The following is a 24,718-nucleotide window of genomic DNA, read 5'->3' as shown; positions in this document are numbered from 1 at the left end:
AATGTAAAGACCCCACAAGCATGTGACAAAAATGTTACTTGAAATACGTAATGTCGTAATCAAAATCACAATTAGAATCTTATAACAACCTCATATAAGGCTGCAAGAAAGAAAGTGCCGTCTGCGGACCTTGAGTGTTAGACTCGACCCGACCCCGACCCGCACCGACCCTGAGGCACCCGTCCCCGCCGCTGTCGGCTGCCTCCCCCGCGCCGGCGCCCCCCGCCCCCTCCTCCACCTCCACCTCCCCCTTCCCCTCCCCGTCCAACTCCCCTCCCCTCCCGTCCCAAACCCTGGAGCTTCCGTTAAGCCGCCCCAGTCCAACCCTAACCCGACAACACCACCGCCGGCAGCGGCGCAGCCGCCTCCCCACCGCCGGCGCACCCCGCCACCTCCTCCCCCTCCACATCCCCTCCCCATCCACCTCCCCTCCGCTCCCCACCCCCGACACTGACCCATGCATCCGCCGATGCCAGGAGCCCGACCTGGCCGTGCTGCAGCCGACGTCGGGGGTGGCCGTCGCGGGCGCTGCTGAGTCCACCACTGTCGGATCTGGCACCGGAGTGCAGCTGCGGACTCCCTCTCCATCCTCGCCACTGCCGCCGCCGAGCCCCGCCGCCGCGGCGACCATCAGCAGCTGCACCTCCCCGCGCACGCTGCCGACGACGACGCCGTTGTCGGTGCCAAGAGGCGGTGCCGTGGCCCCTCCTCTCCGCCGCCGGGAGTAGACGACGCCGGTGCGACCAGCTCTGCCGTGTCCATGCCATCCCTGCGGCCGCAGCCGGATGATGCCACCGCCGCCGTTGTAGCACAGCGCGCAAAAGCCGGAGCAGGGGCGACCGCTGCCCCCGCTGGCTCCGACCTCGACACCTTCCTCGACCACCCGTCCGCCCCCGCTCTGAGCTCGTCGTCCACCCTATCCTGCCAAGCTGCCCCCTTCCATCCTAGGGGTAGCGCGGTGGGACGCTCCAAGGTCCGTCGTTGGGCGGACGATGACCTCCTCGACGACTTTGATGCGGTAGCCACCTCCACGAACCCCTACCTGGACGCGGTTCGCCGGGAGCCGCAACCGCCGAGGACGTCGACGCTGCCTATGATGTCCCTGCCATGCACCCAACATATGACGTCGGGCCATGGCGGTGCGGCGGCGGGTCGCTAGGGTGCTGGGCGAAGGCGGGGGAAACACAGTCCGCCACGCCCACAGCTGCTATGCGGCATGCCGGCTCAGCCAGTGGAGGGCCGCATCCCAGCACGCCAGCACCTCGGACGTCGTGGATGGGTCTCCGCCCTGTGGCAGAACCGTCCGAATTAGCACACTTTCAGAGGCGCTCGTCTTCCACAAGACACTAAGCACCCCGAAAGTGAGCTATATCGGACCGTTCTGTCGAGCACACCCCACAGGAGAACTCGAAACAATCCACGATTTACATCCAGGATCCAATAATGAGTATGAGTTTATAATACTTAGTCCATTTCATACAACAAAGAGTTCTTGAAAATTATTTATTACAATATCAGAGTTCAGAGTGTGATAATTAAATAGAGGAATTAAAATGAACATCTAGCTAAAACGATACAAGGATCCATCTGTGCTCACCAGAAGAATCCTCCACACAAGAGCTACTCCTCAAGCTGCACCTGCAATAGGGGTAAAATAAACCCTGAGTACACAATGTACTCGCAAGGCTTACCCGACTAGAGGAAATAGTTTCCCGACTCCAAGGGGTATGATAGGCAATACAGTTTTATGTTTTCTTTTTGTTTGCGAAAAGCAATACTAATAGTACGTCCTTAAGATCATGTTTTATTAGCAGTCATGATTACTTCATTAGATAACCATTCTAAGTACACACCTGTTCTACTTTCAAGCAAGGGTTGAGCAATCAGAACCATCTTTCATCTTCCAGTTCTTACTAGGATGCTGGACCATAGCCAAGTCATACCGTCTCACAAAAATGGCGTTTTGCAAACCAATGTATCCCAGCTGGGTACTCCAAAACACATGCCTCGCTTGTACCCCAGACACAAACAAGACCAACCCATTCCACTCCTGTCGAGAGGTCTAGGTTCCCATCCAAACTTGGACTCCAAGTCCCCACTCTCGAGACCCGGTCTCAACATGGTGCTTAGACCTCCACCTTTTCCCGCCTCCAATCAGTCGGTCCAAAAAGAGACAGAACCCACGACAAGAACGTAACGAGCATTCCCGCTCCCATAAGCAGGTATGTGCTTAGGATAATGTCTGTGACCAAATTACCATCCACAGCAACGAACGGTCCTCAATCGACACGGACAGGAAAAACAATGTAACCAAGTTAAGCCCCGTTGGCCGCGGGACACAACTTGTTACACCCACCAATATCCCATGCCATATCACTGCTCGGTCTCCATTTTCTTTTCATTATTTTATTATGAGAGTAATAATAATCACCTATTGTGAGCAACGGCAGGTTACTCACGCTACCGATGACCTAAGCATAGCATCTACTCGAACCTGCACTACTAGGACTCATAGGGTAGATATATATATATGCATGTGGTTTCCATAAAATTCTTGCAACGTAAATGCACAACACATATATATACGGTAAATTATAAAAATAGAGGTTGTGCATCGGAGCTTGCCTTGGACAGGCGCGGTGTCAGCTGAGTCAGTCTGTCGTGGCTCCGAGACTTCCTCCCTCACAAGGATCTTATAACACCCTCGGTGTTACATCCTAAATCATTTACTAAAACATGTCATGAGCATCATGTTTATGTGTTAATGCATGTGATAGAATGTGTAGATAAATTTCTTGTTGAAGGGGACCGTGACGCCTAAAAGGGGGGGTGAATTAGGCAACTTAAAAATCTAACTCTAAACTATGGCCTCTTTTTCTAACTCTAGCAAAACCTATGCAAAAGATAAACTATCTAAATGTGCAACTACGGTTTTGCTAGTGTGTTGCTATTTCTATCGCAAAAGGAGCAATATAATCAATGTAAATGCGGAAGCTAAAGAGCAAGGTAGAGATATGCAAACTCCCATCGACGACTCCGGTATTTTTACCGAGGTATCGAGAAGCGCGCAAGCTTCCCCCTAGTCCTCGTTGAGGCCCCTCACAAGGAATCCCTCGCAAGGGCCAAGCTCCCGGTCGGGTAACTCCGTGGATAGCCTCGAGTCTTCCCCACGCGCAAGTGGGTCTCCGACGTGCCTTCCGGCAAGCCTCTCTCGGATGCTCCCCGCCGTCTTCACTATCAAGCTTCCGGCCAAAACATCACGGGCCTTGTTCCCTCCGGTACACGGTGGCGGCCACACCACAAACACGGTTGGTGTGATCTCACAAGACTACAAGCCTCTCCGATGTACAACAATGGTGCGCGCAAGCACCGAGTGGTAAGAGGTATGCAAACCTCACTAAACACTAGGCCTAAACCTAGAGCAAGCGCATAAGCGGTGGTCTAATCAACCTAAGCACTTCGCAAAGCACCTACGCTAATCACCTAATGAAACACTAAGCATTATGCAAGTGGAGATTACTAAAATGATGTATCAACACCTTAGATATGTTTCCTTAGCTCCACACATGCCATTTGGCCGGTTGGGGGTTGTATTTATAAGCCCCACTAAGAAAGTAGCTGTTGGGGACGAAATCCCACTTTTCTTCTACTGGCCGGATGCTGGAGTCGTCCTGATCGGACGCGTCCGGTCATCCCGACCGTTGGAGCCGCGAACAACTGATCGGACGATGCCAGCGTCCGGTCACTTGCCACCGGACGCTTCCGGTCGCAAGTTCGCCGCTCTGGAACCTCTCTATACTCGATCGGACGTTGTTGTCCTGCGTCCGGTCGGTTTGCCGCCAGCGTCCGGTCACTGCTGAGTGTGTTGCCGTACTGATGAACAGTGCCATCGGTGCGTCCGGTCGATTCACTTGTTCAGCGTCCGGTCGCTGCTGCTGACGCCTGCTGTTGCTGAGCCACTGATCGGAGCGTCCGGTCACTTTCTTCCAGCGTCCGGTCCAGCATCCGGTCTCTTCTATGAGCTTGTTTCTTCGCGATCTTGCGTGCGGCTTGGTTCCTATCTTCATGCTTGGACTTTGCTTGATATCTTGGGTCTTCTCTTGTGCTCCTAAGGTCTTGCTTGAGGTGTTGATCATCGGATCATCACGTCGCCTTTGTCCAAGTCACGTCTTGCATCCTATTGAACTACAAAACAATCACTTGCAAATTCATTAGTCCAATTTGGTTGTGTTGGTCATCAAACACCAAAATTAAAAGTGAATGGGCCTAGGGTCCATTTTCCTTACACTTGTAACTTAAAATGATCAATAAAAATATTAAACAAAAGTTGATTCAATAGTTCAGATATATCAAGTAGGGTTTAAAACTAATTTTTAAGCGAAAATACTATAGAACATGTGTATGATACTTAAATAAAGTTTGAAGTACAAACTTTGTAGATGACAGTGAAATACTTGTTGTTAAAAAATGATATTACTAGCTAATATTTCTACTAGCCTAGAAATTGCAAATTGAAATAAGTTCAACTCAAAACTTAGAAAATTTCCAAGTCTGTCAACAGCTAGACATTGCTATGTTTAGCAAATTATTTTGAGAGATTGGGTTAAGGGATGGTATAGTGTTATAGCTTGATTTGGTAGTCTCATATGCCATCTTGAGCATGGTGAAGTTGGTTTGGCTCCTGAAGCAATCATTTAGTCGTTTTGGGTGCTTTAAAATTCGTGCACGACATAGCCTCGGGATGGTAGGTGCCGTGCGCGCGGTCACCGTGCACATGGCCACGTCCCACGCGGTCAACGTGTGCCACCACGCTAGGTCGGTCAGGCCGTCTGGGTTTGGCCTAGGCTGGCCGCAGCGGGCCGCTGGCCCCACGCCCTACTGCCCAGCCTTGCGCTGTCGCCATTGGTGCCGCCATGGCCGCACTGCGCTGCTATCGCCTCACCGCACTGCCGACCAGTCTCGCGCCGCGACGCTACCGCTGCCGTCGCATTGTCATCGCATTCGTGCCTATTCGTGTGCACGTGGTCGAGCCACCGTCGCCTTGTCATTTAAGACATTGTGGCCACACGGGCCACGCCGGTCGGACATGCGCATGACTTGCCTATAGTGCCTGCGTGTGGGTGTCCTGATCGCGCCGCTCCTGCCACCTCTCCATGGACCGCCTCGCGCGCAGCTTCCTGGCGAGGAAGAAGGCGGCGACGCCGACCGCGACGACGGTCACCGGCACGGCGACGGCGATGATGACGACCCATGTCGTGCTCTTCTTCTCCGGGATGACCTCGATCGATAGCGTCCAGTCGAGGATGCAGTTGAGCTCGAAGTCAGTGCCGGTGGACGCGGTGAAGCCGATGTACGCCTTCTCCAGGACGTGCTCGCTGAGGTCTAGCGGCGAGTCCAGCACCGGGGACGCCGGCTTTGGCTCGCCCCGGACGCCCATGTACACGGACACGTGTCGTGCCGCGCCGTCGTACTCGACCTAGGCTGTGTAGTTGGTGGGGTTGCTGCTGTTTGTGGCGATGCGGAACGCCATCAGGTTCGTTGTCTTGACGGACACGACAGAGCCAACGTTGAGGCTGACGTGGTTGTCGCTAGGATCATAGTCCTGCTTCGTGGTGTCGAACTCGACGGCCACGAAGCGGTTCCTCGCCGGGGTTGGGTTGGCCTCGAGCGTGGCGTTGGTGAGGCCGAGGTAGCCGCCGTAGCTGCCGGGGGGCGGCTCGTCGCGGGACAGCGCGACGACGAAGGTGAGCCCCTCGCCGGGCCGCGATGACGAGTCCGGGAGGTGGAACACGTTGATGGAGAAGGTGCTGTTGAACGACACGACCTGGACGCTCGGGGCCGTGGCACTGCCACTGCCATTGTCGACGCGGCGCCACATGGTGAAGCGGCGATGGAGGAGCACGGAGCCAGACTTGTTGACCATGATGTCCTGGTAGCTGCTGACGTTGCCGGTGTCCGGGGAGACCTGGATCGCGCCCTGGTAGATGCGGGCCTCCCTGCTGAACGCCAGCTCCTTTTGCTCCCATGAGTTGCCCTCCTAGAACGACGTGTAGTTGTAGGTCTCCACCTACAGCGCCGACAACGGCTGCAGCTGCCCGTGCCCTGGCTCCTGAGCATGGCAGACGACGGCACGGAGGCAGAGCAGCGAGAAGACGAGGAGGCAGCCTAGTAGAGGTGACAGAGCAGAGCGACCACGTCCACGTCCACGTCCGCCACCGCATGCAGCAGGCGCCATGACCACTCACGCGCGGCTCACGTGCGCTCTATCCCCGCCACGTCGGCAAAAACCTTGATCCGATGAGTTATGGATCTAAGTGACATACTTAAACAACATTAGGGTGCCAGAAGTACGATTAGAGAGTTTGTGGACCTAAGTGGCACCACGAGACAAGTTCAAGGGCACCACGAGACAAGTTCAAGGGTCTACGATGCATATACCTCTAAAAAAACACTGCATTCCGCCAAAGCACGAGCAGACAGGAAACTATAATAGTCCACCTAGCCCTCTGATTCATAAAAATGGAAAGATGGAATGCTAATGTTTTATCCATGACTTCATTTAACAGAAGATTACACCTAGATCCTTGTTATGAAATAGCAATACTTGTTTGATATGTACTCCGTAGGTGATAATATCTTAGGAGTTAGGACAAAGGGATGGTACTGGCTCATCATGAGTACAAGGCTAGCATCCTTTAAGCTCTTACACCGTAGTGTGTTTTATAGGCAGATTTCTAGTTTGCACTTAATGATGTCTGACAATTAATTATATACGCTGCAAACAGAAATACTAGCATATCTCTTGGTATGCTTACATTGAATAAATTTCTTGATTCCAGCAAATAGCAGAAAGATCACTTATGAAGAAACAAGAATCTTTTAATGATTTGCTCATAAAATTATAGGAGGCAATGAACCATAATAAATTAATTATGACAAGACCAAACATTTTTAAGGCTCCCATACTTAGTTACTCCCTCCTGTCATAAATGCTTCATGTTTTGGACAAAATATGGTCATGCTTTTGAAGAAAGTGGACTACAAATAAATTTTAAATAAATTTTTTTTTTTGCAAACAAAACCATATTTGTAGATTTGTCTTGAGAAATGCACCGTCCATTCCAAATTACAGTTCATTTTGGCTTTATCCTAAGTCAAACTTCTCTCGGTTTGACCAAGTTTTTAGAAAAAATATATTAACACCTACAAGTTCACATCAGTGCACCATCAAGACATATTTCATTGAAAATTTAATGAAACTAATTTAACATCGTAGTCTTCTAGATGTTAATGTATTTTTTCTATAAACTTAGAAGTTTGACTTAAGTCTAAAGTGAACTATTATTTGGAATAGAGGGGGGTACTTCAATAATCTCATAAATGCCTTAAAATTTTAAATACGTTCTAATAGAAAATTCTGGTCAAGTTGCACCTAGAAAACTATAAAAGGGCAAAATGGCAAGTACTTTATTTTTTACTACCAGAATACTTTGTACATTGCCCTAGTTTGGAGTTACGTAGTAAGTTATGGGTGCCGTTCAAGAAACAACTAATCCACATAACTGATGACGGATCAAGATTCAATGGGCCTGTTCGCTTGGAGAAATTTAGAGGAATCTGGATGAATACGGAGGAATTTATGAGAGAGTGAACAGTGATTTTCAGCCTCAAACAGTGAAATCCGGCTGAAAACTAAACTAGCCGAACGGCCCCAATATTGGAACATGATAGTAATAATGTTTAGTTTACTCTCAGGGTCATGTTTAACCAAAATTGCTATTTTATAGTCAACGGTGTCTAAAGTGCTACCACAAGACTGAAGAAAAAAAAAAGAATAGTTGCTCAAGTTCATACATAACCAAAATCGCCTTTTTAATACATTGGTGTCTCATGATTCACAGTATACACTTCAAGAACAAATGGCAAGAGAGAGAGAGAGAAGAGTTAGATTAAGGGAGTACCAATTAACCCATTTGCTACTTCATCTCAGTTCTTCTTATCCCTGTCTACACGAACCAAAATATCTGATAAAGTATTGCTTTTGGCATTGTTCTTGTTCCTCGGAAGAGTTCCTTCAATCATATATAGAAAGACTATGAATAACTGAGCAACAGAAAAGAAACCCCAGTGGAAATACATTTCCAAATATATTGAATATAATAACTGAAGAGAAAAACAAAACTGATACATTGAATCAACAAGAGCATACATGCTTATTATTCTAGTCTCTCGTCATAATAAGTTTCTACGATGAAATTTTATTCAAGATAACCCTGCTAATAATCTTAGCATCTAGCAGTCTAACACAAAGTTTGAGGGTGAAGTTCTTAAATCAGATAGCACAACTCCAAAATGAATTATTTAATACTAAATTTTGTGAAGATGAATAAGATAAAGAAAATGAACGAAGTACAGAAAATCTAATATAAATTCAGGCCTCCAGGGTTTTTTATACCAAAAATTGAGACAGGAGCATTGTAATTATTGCTCCCCAAAAATCAAACTGCTCCTATTCCGAAGCAGAACATCTTTCGCAGACCATGGGCTAACAAAATCATAAGCCAATGCGTTCAAGTTTCCTACCTAGTCTATTATTACCAACAAACCCTGCCCTTCGAGAAACCTGTACACAGTTACTATCGGAGGTGATCCTCAAAACAATTTGATACTAATATATATTCACAAAACCTCCAACTAATATTATACAATTTCAGCAGATATGTAAAATGAAAAGGCATGTATCTAATCCAACAAAAGTACTTCTCATGTATCAAGCATGTATATACATCTCCTTGTGAAAGATGGTCACCTGCAGAGGGGATCTTGCTTGATTGAAGCCACGGCGGGAGCACACACGGTTTTAGGACATCATTTATTGTTGGGCCATGTTCACAAATCAGCACGCGCCGGAGCAAATTCCCCGTGACCATGTCTAGGGAAAGAACATGCCTGCCAATCGCGAGATGCATGATGCTTGCATTCAGTGGGTCAACAACAGCAATATGTGGGGTGTTCTCACATAGGTCTTCATGCGGCCAGAGTCGGCGCAGCGCCACCCGGTGCTCCAGCGTCCAGCAGCTGCCGTCGTCGTCAAGAGTGAAGGAGCTGAGCAGGAAAGGCTCCTCCTGAGACACCTCGGCGTAGCGCAGCCTCCCCTCGCTGACATCGATGCGCCGGTACCTGCTAAGCTCCTCACGCCTCTCCGTGTGCATGGGCTCAGTCACGCTGCCCCTCGGCAGCTCGGTAAAGCGGAGCTCCGGCCGGTCGCTGAACTGAACGGGTCTACGGAGAGGGCGCCGCAGGTCACGTCGACCCACCACAGCCGGCCGGCGAAGGCCACCGCCTCGTGGAGTGCGCCCATGTCCATGTCCATGGGCGCGCGAGGGGGAGTGGGGACGGCAAACCCACCAGCTTGTCCCACTTCCCTGCTTGCGAGAGAAATCGCCGCATGACGAAGCTCCGGTCCTGGCTGATGTTGAGCACAGCAACGGTGTACTTGTCAGGCGGTTGATCCGGGCGTCCGGATTGGGTGAGGATGCCGACGTTCGTGTACTGCACCGTCTTCGTCGTGCCGTCGATGTCGGGGAGGCGGAACAGCTGGCCGCTGAGGGGGTTGCAGACAAAGCGCGTGACTTCAGGGTCCATGACAAGTCCAGTCACCACGCGTCGCCGAATGCCTCCGGCACTGATGGCTCCGGGGACAACGGGGGCCGTGGCGGGGATATCGAAGAAGGTGAGGAGGAGGAGGCCGTCGCCGCTCCCGGCCTTGACGATCCCGCCGAAGGCCGCGTATATGGTGTCTCCTGGGGGGTCGAGGTCGCGCGGCGGGCGTACGAGGTGGGCGGGGACGACGAGGCGGGAGGCGCACGGGGGTTCGGAGAGCCGGAGCGACGCGCGCGGCGCCGGCGTATTCACCGACGCGAGCTTGTGGATCATAGCCCACGGAGGTTGCCGGGCGGCCGTGGAGAACCCGCGGCCTAGGCGGCCGGATGCGGCGGCGGAGAGGCCAAGGAAGCGCCGGAACGACATGTCGGATGAGCCGCGGCGGCGCTGCGCTTGGCTGGTGGCTGCTGTAGCGGGAGAGTGGTTGGCTGGGTGCCTTGCCTGGGTGTGTCGCCGGAAGGGGATTTGCAATTGCAGGACCCGTGGCCCGGTGCATACACTCGGTGCGTGCACGGCAAATCGAAAAGCATCTGTAGTGTGTAGCGTACTCCCTTCCCAAAATTACAGATGATTTTATAAAATTTAAATTTTGTATAAAATAAATAATTTTATATGATTCAAATTTTATCCTAAAATTCTTAATCTTATCACTTTTTAATGTATTTTTCTAATACATCTCTATCTCTACCCCTCTCTCTGTCAATCTCCTTTTTTTATATGCACTACAATCTCATTATAGATCCAAGGGGATGGTATTTTTCAAGGGGCAATTATGTATTTGGCACTGGAACAAATCAGTCTTCTTTAAAATTTTCTTCTATAAATGGCACTACCGTCCATTTAGTGCATCCATCCGTCAGTTGACTGCATTGACCCTCTCATGTTTCTTTCGGAAGTACCAAAATGCCCCTCTATATTCGTGGGACGAGTCCTTCCACATCTACTGCGCGCACGACGCCAGCAACATCATCTTCACCGTCAAGGCCGACAACGCCATCGGCGCCACACTCATCGGCCGCGCCTACCTTCCACCAGCCCAACATCCCCAGCGCGTCCATCAGCAAGGGCGGGCCGAGGGAGCCGTGGCACGACATCCACTGCCGCGTCGAGGGGCCCGCGGCATGGGACGTGCTGGAGAACTTCGAGCAGAGGTGGAAGAAGCAGGGCAAGGGCGACAACATGCTGGTGGCGCTGAACAAGGCGTGGGCGGAGCGCGAGGCGGCCCCGCACGGCGACGCCGAGTCGTGGAACGTGCAGGTGTTCCGGTCCATCGACGACGGCGAGGCGGCGGGGTTCCCGAACGCCCCGCGGGAGGCCGCGGCGCTGGGGCTAGTGAGCGGCAAGGACCACGTGATCGAGCGCAGCATCCATGACGCGTACATCCATGCCATCCGACGGGTGCGGGACTTCATCTACATCGAGAACCAGTACTTCCTAGGGAGCTCCTACGCGCGGCTGCAGAACGACGATGTGATGGTGGAGGACATCAACACGCTACACCTTATCCCCAAGGAGCTCTCGCTCAAGATCGTCAGCAAGATCCAGGCCGACGAGCGGTTCGCCGTGTATGTGGTGGTGCCCCTGTGGCCGGAGGGCGTGCCGGAGAGCGGCTCCATGCAGGCCATCCTGGACTGGCAGCGCCGCACCATGGAGATGATGTACACGGACGTCACGCTGGCCATTCGCGCCAAGGGGCTCCAGGCCGACCCCAGGGACTACCTCACCTTCTTCTACTTCGGCAACGGCAAGGCGCCAAGCCCCGGCGACTATGTGCCGACGGAGCACCCGGACCCCAACACCGATTACGAGAGGGCGCAGCAGGCCAGGCGCTTCATGATCTATGTCCACGCCAAGACCATGATAGGTACAGTGACTTATTCTACACCTACAGATTCATCTAGTCTAGAATTACAAAACAAACCAATATGATCATGATGGTTTCTGTCTGACCGGTGGTCGTTTGCATGCAGTGGATGACGAGTACATCATCGTGGGCTCGGCGAACATCAACCAGCGCTCCATGGATGGCGGCCGCAACACCGAGATCGCGATGGGCGCGTACCAGCCAGGCTACCTTGCGACCAGGAACCAGCAGGCGAAGCAGCAGCGGCACGTCGCGCGAGCTCCGTGACGGCCGTCGATGGCGAGCAGCAGCAGCAGCAGCTGCACGACATCGGGAGAGCAGCAGCAGCAGCAGCACGTCGGGCGAGCTCCGCGAAGACCGCGTGCTCCGCGCACCACGCGCCCAGGCCGCGAGCTCCCCGGCTGCGTGCTCCGGGCGCTGCCAAGGCTGCGAGCTCTGTGCGTTGCCCAGGCCGCGTGCTCCGCCGGCCAAGCCATGCATGGTGTGCTATGCTCTTAAGCCATGATGTTACGATGACGGCATATACTCTCCTTTTCTTTTAGAAAACTAAAAGATAAATACCTTGAAAATATAAGTTACGTATTTCAACCAGCAGCCATCCCGAGCCATGCATCATTGATCTGTGGCCGAGATGAAAGGAAGAGATAGGACATAATTTGTACCTGCTATTACCAATTTGAAATTTATTAATTATTTATTTGCAGTCTTCAATTATCAAAAATCCACATTTTAGTTCAAAGTATATTTATGATATTTATGATTTTCTTATTTGACAACCTGTCTATTTATTTTTTTCCTATTTAGCACCATGGACTTTTGCTACAATCAAGGGCATTTATGTCATTTTACTAGCCACTTGACACCGTTACTAGTCTAAATAGACGGCAGTGCCATTTACGAAAAAAAATTTCAACTCGATGCTAGATAAGGAAGTTCAAATTTTCTAGTACCAAATATGAAAGACCGATTTGTTTTAGTGCCAAATACATAATTCTCTCATTTTTCAACCTTTTCACCTTCCTTAGGCCTTTTCATAGTGTATGGCTAAAGTGATGTTTGAAATAGAGAATGTGGAGCGGATGATGGAGCGGATCATCTACTTGCGTCGGTGCCCAATTGATAAAATACTATTGAAGAGTTATAGCAAGTGATCCTTTACTCACGCATTAGGTTGGAGAGTAAAGTTACCCTACTCATGTGGGCCCGATAGTTGTAGATCGCTCCCGTTCCTATGTTCGCTTAGTCGTATACGATCGTGGATTATAAGTTGGAATAGTATTTTTCTCTCATACCAAACCAATCAACAGTAAATAATCCGTGACCGTTTACGACAGGCTGTATGGTCCACTGTTTTTGTTCACTGCAGCCCTGATAGACCGATGGGTTTTTACTTATAATGTAAGGTCCACTGTCTTTTGAGTATCACTACAACACTGTAGGCAGGTTTGGTTTTCATACCTAACCCTATAAAATCATCTATTTTGGGACCGAGAGAGTAGGTTTGCAAGCTAGTTCCACCATATGATGTGGGCCCAGGTTTACTTATAATGTGACGTTGCTAGCTTTGCCATTCGTCGTTCTACCGCTCCACGTGTTCCCAAGCAACGTCACAACCTGGCCTAGTTGATATAGTCACAAACGGTCACTCCCTTTTCTTTGGACGAATGCGTGCAAACCGTTTTTTGTCCGCTGCTGACCCATGAGATAGGTCTGTTTAGTTCCACTCCAAAATACCAAATTTTTTAAGATTATTCGTCACATCGAATCTTTGGACGCATGCATGAAGCATTAAATATAAATAAAAAATAAAACTAATTACACAGTTTAGACGAAATTCACGAGACGAATCTTTTAAGCCTAATTAGACTATGATCGGACACTAATTGTCAAATAACAACGAAAGCGCTACAGTGACATTTCACCAAAAAAATTGCCATCTAAACGGTACCTAGATTGTAAACTTGGGCCGTGGCGTTTTTCACCAAACTGAAGCCCAACTACGCACCAGCCCACTCAACTCGATCCAACAGTCCATCTGGAAACACCGCATTCTAGCCGTCCATCCGATCAGTCTCTTAGGGACTTCACCGTCGAGCCTTTTACCTATGTGCCATTATAAAGATGATCTTGACCTAAGAGTCACTAAAAAATTCGAACACACCTATGTGTCATGACATTTTACTTTTTGCCTCCCAAGCTATTCCGTCCGCCTACTGTTAGATTCTCACCGTTTAGCAGTCCTAACATGTGGGCCCGACCAGTTTATGATGTTTAGAATACCGCTCTATCATAACCCTGTCCTCTCTCTTCTTTCTCTCTCTGTCCAGTGGGACCAAGCTGTAAGTGACCCATTCACTGTCTTCCTCCCCATCCTTTTATCTTGGGATATTTAACTTTTTACCATCATAACGGATGCCGCCTCCTCAAATAGCAGCTTTAGATTTGGTGCTACGCTTGTAGCAGTAGAGAGAGAAAAACAATACATATTTACCACTTTTGCTCGCGTGGCACGCTAGCTCCGCTCTCCAGCTCGGATCCGAGTCAGCAGGCTCAGGTAAAAAAGACCTCCCCTGCCCCTGGATTCTTTATCCTCCTCGCGCGGCCTGACCCACTCCACTCTCCCTCTCTCCCCCGTCTTTCTCTGCTCCGTGCAACGCCCGCCCGTCGCCGCCGCCGCCGTGTAAACCGCCGCCGCCCTCCGCGTCGTTCCGCGCCACCACCTCCCGCAGCTCCATGGCGCGGTGTCTGAGCGCGTGGCTCTCCTCCCCGCGCATGGCCCCGCGCACCGCGCGTGCCACATCCTCGGCCTGGAACTCCCCGAACCGCTCCTGCGGCACGCGCACGGCGACGCCTAGCTCCGCGCCCAGGTTAGCGCCTAATGGCTGGTCGATGTACAGCGGGAGCGCCACGATTGACACGCCCGCCGCCAGGGACTCCAGCACGGAGCTCCACCCGCAGTGCGACAGGAACGCGCCGTAGGCCGGGTGCGCCAGGACGTGGCACTGCGGCGCCCACCCACGGGGCAGCGCGCGCGCCGCGTCGTCGCCATCCTCGGGGTCCTTGGGGAACCGCACCACCCACAGGAACCGCTCGCCACTGAGCTCCAGGTCGCGCGCCATCCGCGCCAGCTGCTGCTCCGACATGAAGTACTCGAGATGGGGGGTGGCGGCGGTTTACACGGCGGCGACGACGACGGGCGGGCGTTGCATGGAGAAGAGAAAGACAGGGGAGGGAGGGAGAGTGGAGTGGGCCGGGCCGCGCGGGCGAGGATAAAGACGCCAGGGAAAGGGAGGTCTTTTTATCTGAGCCTGCTGACTCGGATCCGAGCTGGACAGCGGAGCTAGCATGCTACGCGAGCAAAAGTGGTAAATGTGTATCATTTTTCTCTCTCTGCTGCTAAAAGCGTAGCACCAAACTTAAAGCTGCTATCTGAGGAGATGTCATCCGTTATGACGGTAAAAAGTTAAATATTCCTTTCATCTTGAGTGAGCGTCAGCGCGTGGCTTGCGACATCCCTGAGCTCGATGCTGCCCGCGTGTAGCTCGCCGCCAGCCACGCGCCCCGCGCCGCCGACCCATGCGCGCGGACGCGCGTGCCATCCCTGATGCCAGCAGCGCGGGCCGTCCCGCGAGAAGGGTTGGAGCCCCAAGGCTGTGGCAGTCGTCCGCGAGGTGCTTGGCGTGAGCTGGTCGAACACCGCGGGCGAGCTGACGAGGATGACGCGGCGCGGCTGCGAGCGAGGAGACTGCGTCCACGGTGGCGAGGACGCCTGCACGGCGTCCACGGCGACGAGGACGGGCTGCTAGACCAGGAGCGGAGCAAGCGCCGGAGGGGCAGGACCGCAGGAGCACGACGTGCGTGGGAGGGATTGGGAGAGAGGGGGACATTTTAGACATTTTCCCTGGTCGAGCCCACATGTCAGGACTGGCAAACGCAGAAATTAAACAGAAGATGGACAAAATGACTTAGAAGAAAAAAAAAGAGTAAAGTGTTATGACACATGTTCTAATTTTTTAGTGACATGTATTTCGTGAAGCATCTTTTGTAATGGCATATAATTGCCGAGTCAGCGTCACCACGAAACAGCGAAACCCGCCTCCGCCGCCTCGCGCTTGGCCTTCTCGTTGCGCTCTGATCCGAAAGGTGTGCCTCGTCTGAGAAAATGTCCCGATGGTTTTCTTGTTCCTTTGCTCTTTGCTCGTTGGTCTGGCCTCACGTTTATCAGCCTGTTCGGTTGACCGGTTGGGATCGTTGCTGGTTCGTGAAGAAGTACTGTTGGCTGATTTGTGTGAGAGAAAAATACTATTCTGGCTGAAAATTTACGATCGTTTACGATAAGCCACAGCCAAACAAACAAGCGGTATGTTTTTTTTTTTTTTTTTTTTTGGTGATCGATGATGGGGGCAGTGATGGCGGGGCCATCGCTGACAAAGAAGATCGTGAAGAAGCGGGTCAAACAGTTCAGCATCGACGTGCTGCAGTGGATGGCAAGCAGATAGCATCAGGATCTCACCCATCTTCCTGAGAGGTGGACAGGAACCTCACTCTTCGGAGGACTCCGTCACATCGATTGTGATGTACAGAATGTCGAAGGTACTCTGACCATCCTCTCAATTTGTAGGCTCCAATCCTGCTCAGAGCTTAGCTGCGCTCCATTCTACCCTAATCCCTTCCAACTCAGGTCTTGTTTGAATGCAATCCACGTGTGTTGGAGTGGATTAGGGTAGAATTTAGTTAGGGTGAAAATTGAACTAAATTACACCCCAATCTACTCCAACACACAGATTGAGGTGGATAGAGTGCATGTGGATTAAGGTGGATCGGAGTGCAGCCAAATAAACCGCCCTCGTAGGGTTCACTGTCCTGTATTGGACAGGTTACAATCTGTAAACTGGGAGAGTCCTGCTCTCGTACGTGTAAAATGCTCTAATTTGTGTTGTTTATTTTAAAATGCAAATCGAGAGGCCCCACATCGACCACTACAAGTGCCTCAAGGTAGCTCCTGATTTTCTTATCTAAGTTTTGAAATGAAACCCGTGATCTTTGTTGCAAACAGTATCAATGTGAATCTTGATTACTATTGCCATGTGTCTTTTGAGTAACTTTAGTGTGTTTTTATCCTTGTTTAGTAATTCCTTTTGTGAAATCTGAAATGTGAAGACGGTGTTTCTTAAACTGGTTGTGCAGAATATGTTTTAAACTTTTGTTCTTTCATGATGCGGGCACTGGTTGACAGCAATGCTCCTCCTGGTTGGTCAATCCTGTTTTATTGCTGTTATTTTTTCTGTTGAGTAGAAACAAGCAATTCTAAACTTTGTACCGATGTGGCATAAAAAGTAAAATGAAGAGAAAGACAAAATACTGAATGTGCAGTTAAATTTTCTGACAGCACCTAGTGCTTTCATGAACCTTGATGGAGAAGAGTTACAAATTTGTAGCTGTATAGTTTTATTCAGTTAACCTTCTCTTTTTATATATTGTTGTTTCTAAAAGAAAGGATATGATGGGTTTGTAAAAGGTCTGAGTTACAAAATATGTTTCTTAAGCGAACATGGGGATAAAGGAAGAGGGCCCTAGCCCTTGCATAAGTATAGCATTGTGGCTCTCGCAACCTCTTCTACAGCAATTGTTTCGTAGTATCATGAAGTGGGCTGGATTATAAGGCGTGGGCTTCATTCGGAGCATGAATGTTTGCCTAGATTTCTCCCAACATTCTTAACCTAATGTTTGCTTAAGAAAACCATGTTTTCTGCATGATCACATCATTATTGCTGATCCTTTCTTGAAACAACTTATTCCGCTCTCATATCAACTTTGCTGAGGTGTTATTTTCTAGTGCAACTTTGCTGCAGTAGATTCCACCTTTTACCATCGATGAAACTTTGCAATGATTCATCCAATTGGTTTCATATATGGTTTATTGAACTTTGCTGATCCTTGCTGATATAAACATGCAGCTGCAGTAGATTCCTCTTCTTGTTTCCATTAAAATCCACCCATTAATTTTACCTTTTCGCTTTTGAAGCTAATATATATTTGTCAGCATCCCTGTTGTGTCCAAAGAGAATCTTCCCCCAGCGCCCGCAACCTGTGTTGCTCACTATTTTTCACATGTTTAAAGTAGAATGTATGGCTGCATGTAGTGAACTTAGTTTTACGTGGCATTGAATCGTCTGTGGTCATGCACACAAGGAGCAATGAAAACATTTGACTTGGGACAAAGCTACAGCCTGTATTCGGCTTATAAGCCTTGGCTTATCAGCCAACGAATAGTATTTTTCTCTCACACTAAACCAGCCAGCAGTACTTTCAGACATGGCTTATAAGCCAATCCAGCCGAAACGAACAGACTTCTAATACTAACCCTGTGCATGGGTGGGTTAACAACTTAACATGGGTTTGGGTCAATTTTGGATCCACCCATTTATGGACTAGTTTAAATGGATTGGGTTGGGTTACTCGGTTCCATGGGTATACAAATGCAAGTAGATACCTCATTAATCATGGTGTGTTGTTCGTCCCAAGATCTGCTGCTTTTGCCGGGCAAATCGGCTAACTGCAGTCCCATGTTGACTAGGTCCGGCACCCACGTCAGGAGCCGCTGCCGGCACCTTGGGCGGGACGTCATCAATATAGAGGATACGCGCAAGGTCCGTGGGGACCAGGAACCCGGTGTAGGAGCGCGCCGGGTGTGGCGCTTGACGTCGCACCCAGTGGGGCGCGCACACGACACAGGCAGGCACAGGCATGGGCACGGGGACGTTGCAGGGCGTGCACGGGGACGTGCCTATGCCTGCCCTGCGACATCCCCTTGCACGCCGCCACCGCGTGCGCCCACGAGCATGCCCTGCTCTATGAGCGCAGTCGCGCGTTGCGCCGTCCACTGGGCCTCCCGTCGCGCGTTGTGCGCCCGACCCGCTGGGTGCGACGCCAAGTGGCATGCCTAGCGCTTGGCTTGCTCCTACACCGAGTTTCCGATCCCCGCCAACCTCGCGCGTATCCTCTATATTGACGACCTCCCGCCTAAGGTGCCGCCGGCGGTAGGGCTCCGAGAACCTCCTAACACGTGGGTGCCCGACCTAGTCAACTTCGAACCGCAGTCAGCCGATTTGCCCGGGTGCCCTACATAGTCAACGTTGAACTGTAGTCAGCCAATTTGCCCGGCAGCAGCATCAGATCGCACTATGATGAAAATGAGGTATCTACACACTGCTTGCATTTGTATACCCATGGAACCGAGTAACCCACCCAACCCAACCCAATCCATTTAAACTAAGCCCTTGTTTAGTTCCATCTCAACTTTTCAAAAAGTTGCTACCGTACCTGTCACATCGAATGTTTGCGGTCCGTGCATGGAGCATTAAATGTAGACGAAAAGAAAAACTAATTACACAGTTTGGTGGGAAATTGCGAGACGAACGTTTTGAGCCTTATTAGTTCATGTTTGAACACTATTTGCCAAATAAAAACGAACGTGCTACAGTAGTCCCAAAATCCAAATTTCTACAACTAAACAAGGCCTAAGTCTATAGATGGGTGGATAAGGGGGTGTTTGGTTTCTACAGAAAAATTTTAGTCCCTGTCCTATTGGATGTTTGGACACATGCATGAAGTATTAAATATAGACGAAAAAAATAACTAATTGCACAGATTGTGGCTAATTTGCGAGACGAATTTTTTAAGCCTAATTAGTCCATGATTTGACAATGTGGTGCTACAGTAAATATGTGCTAATGGCGGATTAATTAGGCTTAATAAATTCGTCTCGTAAATTAGTCTCCATCTATGTAATTAGTTTTATAATTAACTCATATTTAGTTCTCCTAAATAACATCCGAACGTCGGATGTGACATGGACTAAAATTTAGTGGAACCAAACACCCCCTAAATCGATCCAAACCCATGTTAACCCACCCATGCACAGGGCTAGTGCTGGGCGCAGACTGTCGTCTGCCGCGCCCCTGGCAGCTGCAGGTGCAGGTGGCCTGTCGTCCCAGCCGCCCCCATACATGGTGTGCCGCCGGCCGGCCACTCCGACCTAACCAGTGTGCGTGTGACCCAGTACAGGCACACTCCGCACCATGGGACGCCGTACTGTTTGGCCTGGGTATCGTCGTGTTTTCAACCGTATATTGGGTGGGTTACTCGGTTCCATCATAGTGATGTTGGGCCTCTCCTCGCTCTTGCACCTGCCTCACCACGTCGTTGACATGGGAGCGACTCTGGCCGTCGAGCAAATCCATGGGTCTAATGGGTACTTACCCACATCCACCCAATCCATATGTTGATTTGTATCACGGTCTGGGTGGGCTTTAGATGAGTGGATTGGGTGGATAACACGATCCGTGCACAGGCCTAGCTAATACTGACATGTAAAAAAGAACGGTAGTAGTATTGTAATGAAATTGCACACATGTAAGCTATTTTTCACATTTGACTTAGGACAAAGCTAATACAACATGTAAAAAAGAATTGTCTGTGATCATGCACACATGGAGCAATGAAATTGCGCAAGGACTTAGCGGAACGTGCGGCACAGCTTGACATTGTGGTCACAAACAAGCTTGCTAGGCTTCGCTGCCAGGAAGGCTAGCAGAGTATTTGTCTGTAGGAAGCTGCCCTGATGGAAGATTTCCTTTTGTATTACCTATGTTATTCTGTTATATGGATTGTAATGACCTCAGCATAGAACAGGTACAATTCTGAATGATGCTCTGCGGTGATGCCTTATTATGAACCTGAACTGGTCCTGTTATGTTATTGAGCTCGGTATGAGAAACCTAACCTCAGTCGTTAAATTCTGCTTGTCCTATTTGTTTTGTAATTAGCGCAGGTACTGGATGCTGCATTGTCATCTAAAGTGTAAATTCGTTGTGGCCAGAACGCGCGCTCAATGTGTCCACGATATCAAATGAAATGTTGGCCGTTCGATTCCTACCGAGAGGTTCTGGTCGCGTTGACGCACGGGCGCAATCGTTGTCCAGTCAAAGCCCCAGGCTCTTTTCGTTGTCGTCTCCCCATTGGTCGGCTCCTTCCGTTGTCGCGTGCGCATTGGCTGGGGCTGGACAGGCCCGTAGGCCAGCTGCTCCTTGAAATTGGCCGGTCTGAGGGCCTGTGGGTTGTCGTCTATTGGTTGGCCAGCTCTTTTTGTTGTAGTCTGCTCATTGGCTGAGGTTCAACAAGCCCCCTGGTGAGCTACTCCTAGAAAAACTGCTTTTGCAGCTGGCTTTCCAGGCAGCCTCCCGCGCTCACGACGGAGGCGACGTGCAGCAATGCGACGCTGCCCATGGGGTCACACTGGTACAGGCGCAGAAAGGGCCTGCAGATCAGCGTCTCCTGGTGCCTGTGGGCTGCTCTGCCTTAGGGCCCGCAGATCAGCGTCTCCTGGTGGCTGTGGGCTACTCTGGCTTGCGGCACGGAGGGCGCCGTGGATAAAAAGGTCGCCCACGCCTCTCTTTGGCCTCCCAGTCCTCTTCCTGGCGCGCGAGGTAGGACGCCCGGCTCTCCCCGATCTCCTTTTTCTTCATTTCGCCATCCACCCGTCGCGGTTCATCGTCTCCTTCTACGCGCCACAGCTCGCTTAGCGGCGGCGCGTCTGCTTTGCAGGTGTTGAAGGGGCCAGATCTGCTGTCGACCTACGGTGTGCCTGTGTTGGACCGGTGGAGGGCCTCGGAGGTGCTACGCCGGACCAGCAGCGGGAGCTGCGCCTGCCTCGTCGTCCTCTGCGTTTGTGTTGGTATGGTTCTTGAACAGTGCCGCTGTCGCATTGGTCGATCCGACACTCCTGACATTTTGGTGATTTTCTATTTTCCCTCTCTGCCCTGCTCTCCCCTCCGCCCTGCAGTCCGCGCGTGCCCAACCGAGGAGGAAGGGGTAGGAGCTAGCGCGACGGCGTGTCTCCGGTGGCAGCCCGACCGATGTCGCAGCAGGCCCGGAGGGGACTCCTCAGCGGCTTCCCATCCGATGGAGTGATGGAAGCGAAAGGCGGCGACTCGGTCGAGGGCGCGGCGGGTGCAGCGGCGACCCGGACCCCTCCCAGCAACCCCACCTGGATCCGGCGTGCGGGGTTCAGACGAGGTCAGACGACACTTTCTTTTCTGCCGTGCTCTCCTGTGTGCTCTTCATTTCTTTTTATTCATTTCGATTTTTGTGCATGTGCTGCTGTGGTTGGTGAGTGGAAGGGCCATGCCGGATCGAAAAGGCAGAGATGGATGGAGCATGGGAAAGAGGACAGACAGTGCAGGTTCAAGCCACGCGTGCCTCTTCCTGGCCCCGCTGCGCGGATCTGGTGAAGGTATGCAGCCAGGCAGCCTCACCTGGCTAGCCGCCGCGGCAGAGGCAGCCAGGGTGCGGCGCCGCACCTGAAGAGGGAGGCACCAGCAGGAAAAAGTTGGAGCAGGATTTAAGGAGATTCGCTACTTCTGCTTTGTTGCTTAACCTTGTCGATCTATCAGTTGCTTTTTATGTTTACAGGCTTACTTACGCATGCATTGATGCTTGCTTAGTGTTCTAATTTATAGTCCATTTTTTCGTGCTCCTTCAGATAGGAAATTCAGAGGACCTTTCTCCAGATCAACAGTATCAAGTTGTTAATATTGCGCTATCGGTAAGATGCTCTCCACATGGTACTTCTCAGATGCATCATGCATATTAGCTTGACTCAGCAGCATATGATTCATAATTTATTTAGTTGTTTTTTGTACAAACATGTGTTGTTTGGCTCTGAATAGTTGGGTACACCTAAAGCAGGATTCGTTACAGGTATCGGGCACAGCATTTGTTGGTTTGTTCAGCTTCTGAAAGCCTATTGAAATATGTTTACTTTAGTGTCCATGACATGTTCTGTAAGCACAGTGTGAAAGGGCATATATATGAAATGGTCGTTTGGCAAATCTGTTTTTGTCTTGCATGTGCCTAATATTGCTCTCTTTCAGAGTTTATTTATATTGGTCTTACATTTTGTTGTCTCCTTATCTCTTCTTTTGCCCTTCCTGATACTGTCAAGGAGTGCTTAATTATTTTTTTTTTTGCGTTCAAAAATATTGGCAAGGAGTACTAATACCGGAGGTTTGTAATTTTTTATGGTTCTTTTCGTTGTTTTTTGTTTCTGCAGGACTATTGGCACGACATATGAGACTATTGGCACGACATATGAATTCCTTGATTCGAAGCCTCCCTACCATCAGGTGAGTTGTTGTTTTTCTCTTTACCTGCATTCTTCCTTAAGCAAATATACAGTGACTCTGCTTTATCAAATTATATAATAAACTGAAGATGGGAGTGCACATAATCTACTACCAGAACAGACCGAACATGAAGGTACTTGGAGCTACTACACTTACTGATAGTGCCCGTCCTACATAAAATGATCCATACTTTGTATTCTTACCATTTGAGAATAAACAAGCAATTTAGCCTGATAGCTCTTTGATCTCACTTTACACACACTGACATTGCATCTCATAATATTGCTGCACTGCACTAACACCCTCCATACGTATAACAGATGAAAACAACATGTTTGAAGTATATTTTTCTGGTATATTGTTTACAGATCTAACCGTTTGGTTGATCCGAATAGTAGTCCTGAGTCTTCATTCATACTTCAAGCATGTTGTTTTCATCTGTGTTAGACCCTGAAACGTGCACTGATTGTGTTAGACCCTGAAGCTCTACACTGCAGCGATCTCGTGGAGGTCGTTCTTTGGCTCAGGATAGTGGGTAGATAAGGTAAATCCTGTCAGTGCTACTTTCAACTTACTTCTGCTGATTATGTTCTTGCTGCTTTGCAACTATTCTGTGCTGCTCCAGATCTTTTGATGGGATGGATTCAGCTTGCTTTTTGCCATCCAGAGGAGACTTCTGCCTGCTTTTGATGGTGTCATATCCTCCACGCTACAAACTGGGCCTCGTGATGTAGACCCACGGTGGAAACAGGCCCTGGTAGTGTTGGCTCGAGCCGTATATCGGCTTTTTGCATGAAAAATTCCTTGGTTTAGTCTGCCTTGTCATTAGGCGTTTATGTATTCTGTGTGCATCTTAGCTCATTAGTGTTGCGACGGCAACTCCACGGCAACTGGTAAGCCAGATGAACCAGCGGGATAGACTCGCGACTGATATTATGTGTGCTGGAAAACTATGAACCCTGTGATTATATGACTATATCAGACTCCTGAATGTAGCTGTGGATGCTAATTCTGCGTATTTGGTCGACTGTTTCCATTCTCAGAAAGAGTCCGGCCATGACTCGCGCGCATGGGCGCGTGCAATTTACTAGTATTTAAGGTTGCAAGTGGGGTGGTTGTGCCACCAACCTGTTGGCCCATCCTGCACTGCAAGCCCCGCCTAACCCAGCAGTTCATCCTTCAAAACTGGGGCGGCTCTGCAAGCAATCTGATGTGCCAAATGGCGCAGCATAGCCCACAGCTTATAAGACCAAAAGAACTGACCTGCTAGAGGCATCACAGGCAGGCAACGAGGCGAAGCTATATATGTCTTGTTAATTAATATACAAACTATAGCTTGTTTTGTTGAATAAACTATTTGGCGTTCTTTTGAAACTGCATGCAATGTCACAAGATCTCATGATGAAAGAGGCATTGTTCTTATATTCTGGATCCATTTAGTCCTTTCTTCTGTACAGCTTATAGTTTATTTTTATATTTCTCCATGTTAGAAGAAAAAAAAATAAGCAACTACAGTCTCCTATTCATGAATGAAGAATGCGGATTTTCTTTGTGATTATAATATTGCGATGCTAGTCTTGTGTTCGTATCTAGCTATATGGATTGGCGATAAGTTATTGGCACAAATTTGTGGTTATTGTAAGCTACCAACATATATTCATGACAAGAAGTGCCTTGTTTTCCTAAAAAAAACAATGCCTTATTGGTTATTTCGTTTTTTTTTTTTAAAATGACAATGTGTTCCTTTGCTTTTAAATATTTTTTCTGAAACTTTTTAATTAACTAGTTTGTGTTAGGATAAGATTGTTTTTGCTGATGTCAATGCCTTTTGTGCTATTTTTCTTTTGTGATTTATGATCATACTATCAATAGCTCTTCATGCGTAACTCAGTAGCTATAGCTCTTCGGGCTTGTTTGGTGGCTCCAATTGCTTGGATGAACAGCTGCCTCATCTTATCTCTTTTTTCTTAATTAACTACATGGGTTATGCAAACTTGACAAGTTG

The 24,718-nt window shown here is 49.6% G+C and overlaps 3 protein-coding genes and 2 pseudogenes across 16 annotated transcripts; 2 read left to right on the top strand and 3 right to left on the bottom strand.

The window, feature by feature from the left end:
- Positions 1-5,101: 5,101 nt before the first annotated feature.
- On the bottom strand, positions 5,102-6,255 carry LOC136511032 (lectin-like protein At1g53070; annotated as a pseudogene).
- A 1,544-nt stretch (positions 6,256-7,799) lies between these two features.
- On the bottom strand, positions 7,800-10,127 carry LOC136514283 (uncharacterized; annotated as a pseudogene).
- Positions 10,128-10,566: 439 nt separating this feature from the next.
- LOC136511031 (phospholipase D alpha 1-like) lies at positions 10,567-11,794 on the top strand. The gene is made up of 2 exons (XM_066505276.1): positions 10,567-11,527; positions 11,634-11,794. Exons 1-2 carry the CDS (start codon positions 10,567-10,569, stop codon positions 11,792-11,794), a joined length of 1,122 nt encoding a protein of 373 aa, XP_066361373.1.
- Positions 11,795-14,112: 2,318 nt separating this feature from the next.
- On the bottom strand, positions 14,113-14,670 carry LOC136511030 (beta-D-glucosyl crocetin beta-1,6-glucosyltransferase-like). The gene has a single exon (XM_066505275.1). It carries the CDS (start codon positions 14,668-14,670, stop codon positions 14,113-14,115), a length of 558 nt encoding a protein of 185 aa, XP_066361372.1.
- Positions 14,671-20,762: 6,092 nt separating this feature from the next.
- On the top strand, positions 20,763-23,717 carry LOC136511778 (uncharacterized). 14 transcript variants are annotated; one of them, XR_010772838.1, is made up of 7 exons: positions 21,022-21,263; positions 21,372-21,604; positions 21,709-21,821; positions 22,071-22,133; positions 22,641-22,713; positions 23,189-23,257; positions 23,362-23,717. XR_010772838.1 is itself a non-coding variant. In XM_066505808.1 (5 exons), the coding sequence occupies exons 2-5, from the start codon at positions 21,445-21,447 to the stop codon at positions 22,659-22,661; spliced, it is 357 nt and encodes a 118-aa protein (XP_066361905.1). In that variant the 5' UTR covers positions 21,022-21,263; positions 21,372-21,444; the 3' UTR covers positions 22,662-23,717. The 14 variants fall into 14 exon arrangements, 1 of the variants encoding a protein (XP_066361905.1); XR_010772836.1 differs by having other exon boundaries at positions 23,339-23,717; XR_010772835.1 differs by adding an exon at positions 22,802-22,846 and having other exon boundaries at positions 23,189-23,717.
- Positions 23,718-24,718: the final 1,001 nt, after the last annotated feature.

Source organism: Miscanthus floridulus, chromosome 16, assembly GCF_019320115.1.
Source record: "Miscanthus floridulus cultivar M001 chromosome 16, ASM1932011v1, whole genome shotgun sequence".
Taxonomy (NCBI): domain Eukaryota; kingdom Viridiplantae; phylum Streptophyta; class Magnoliopsida; order Poales; family Poaceae; genus Miscanthus; species Miscanthus floridulus.
Note: the sequence above shows the minus strand (reverse complement) of the source record. Positions and strands in the feature narration are given on the sequence as shown.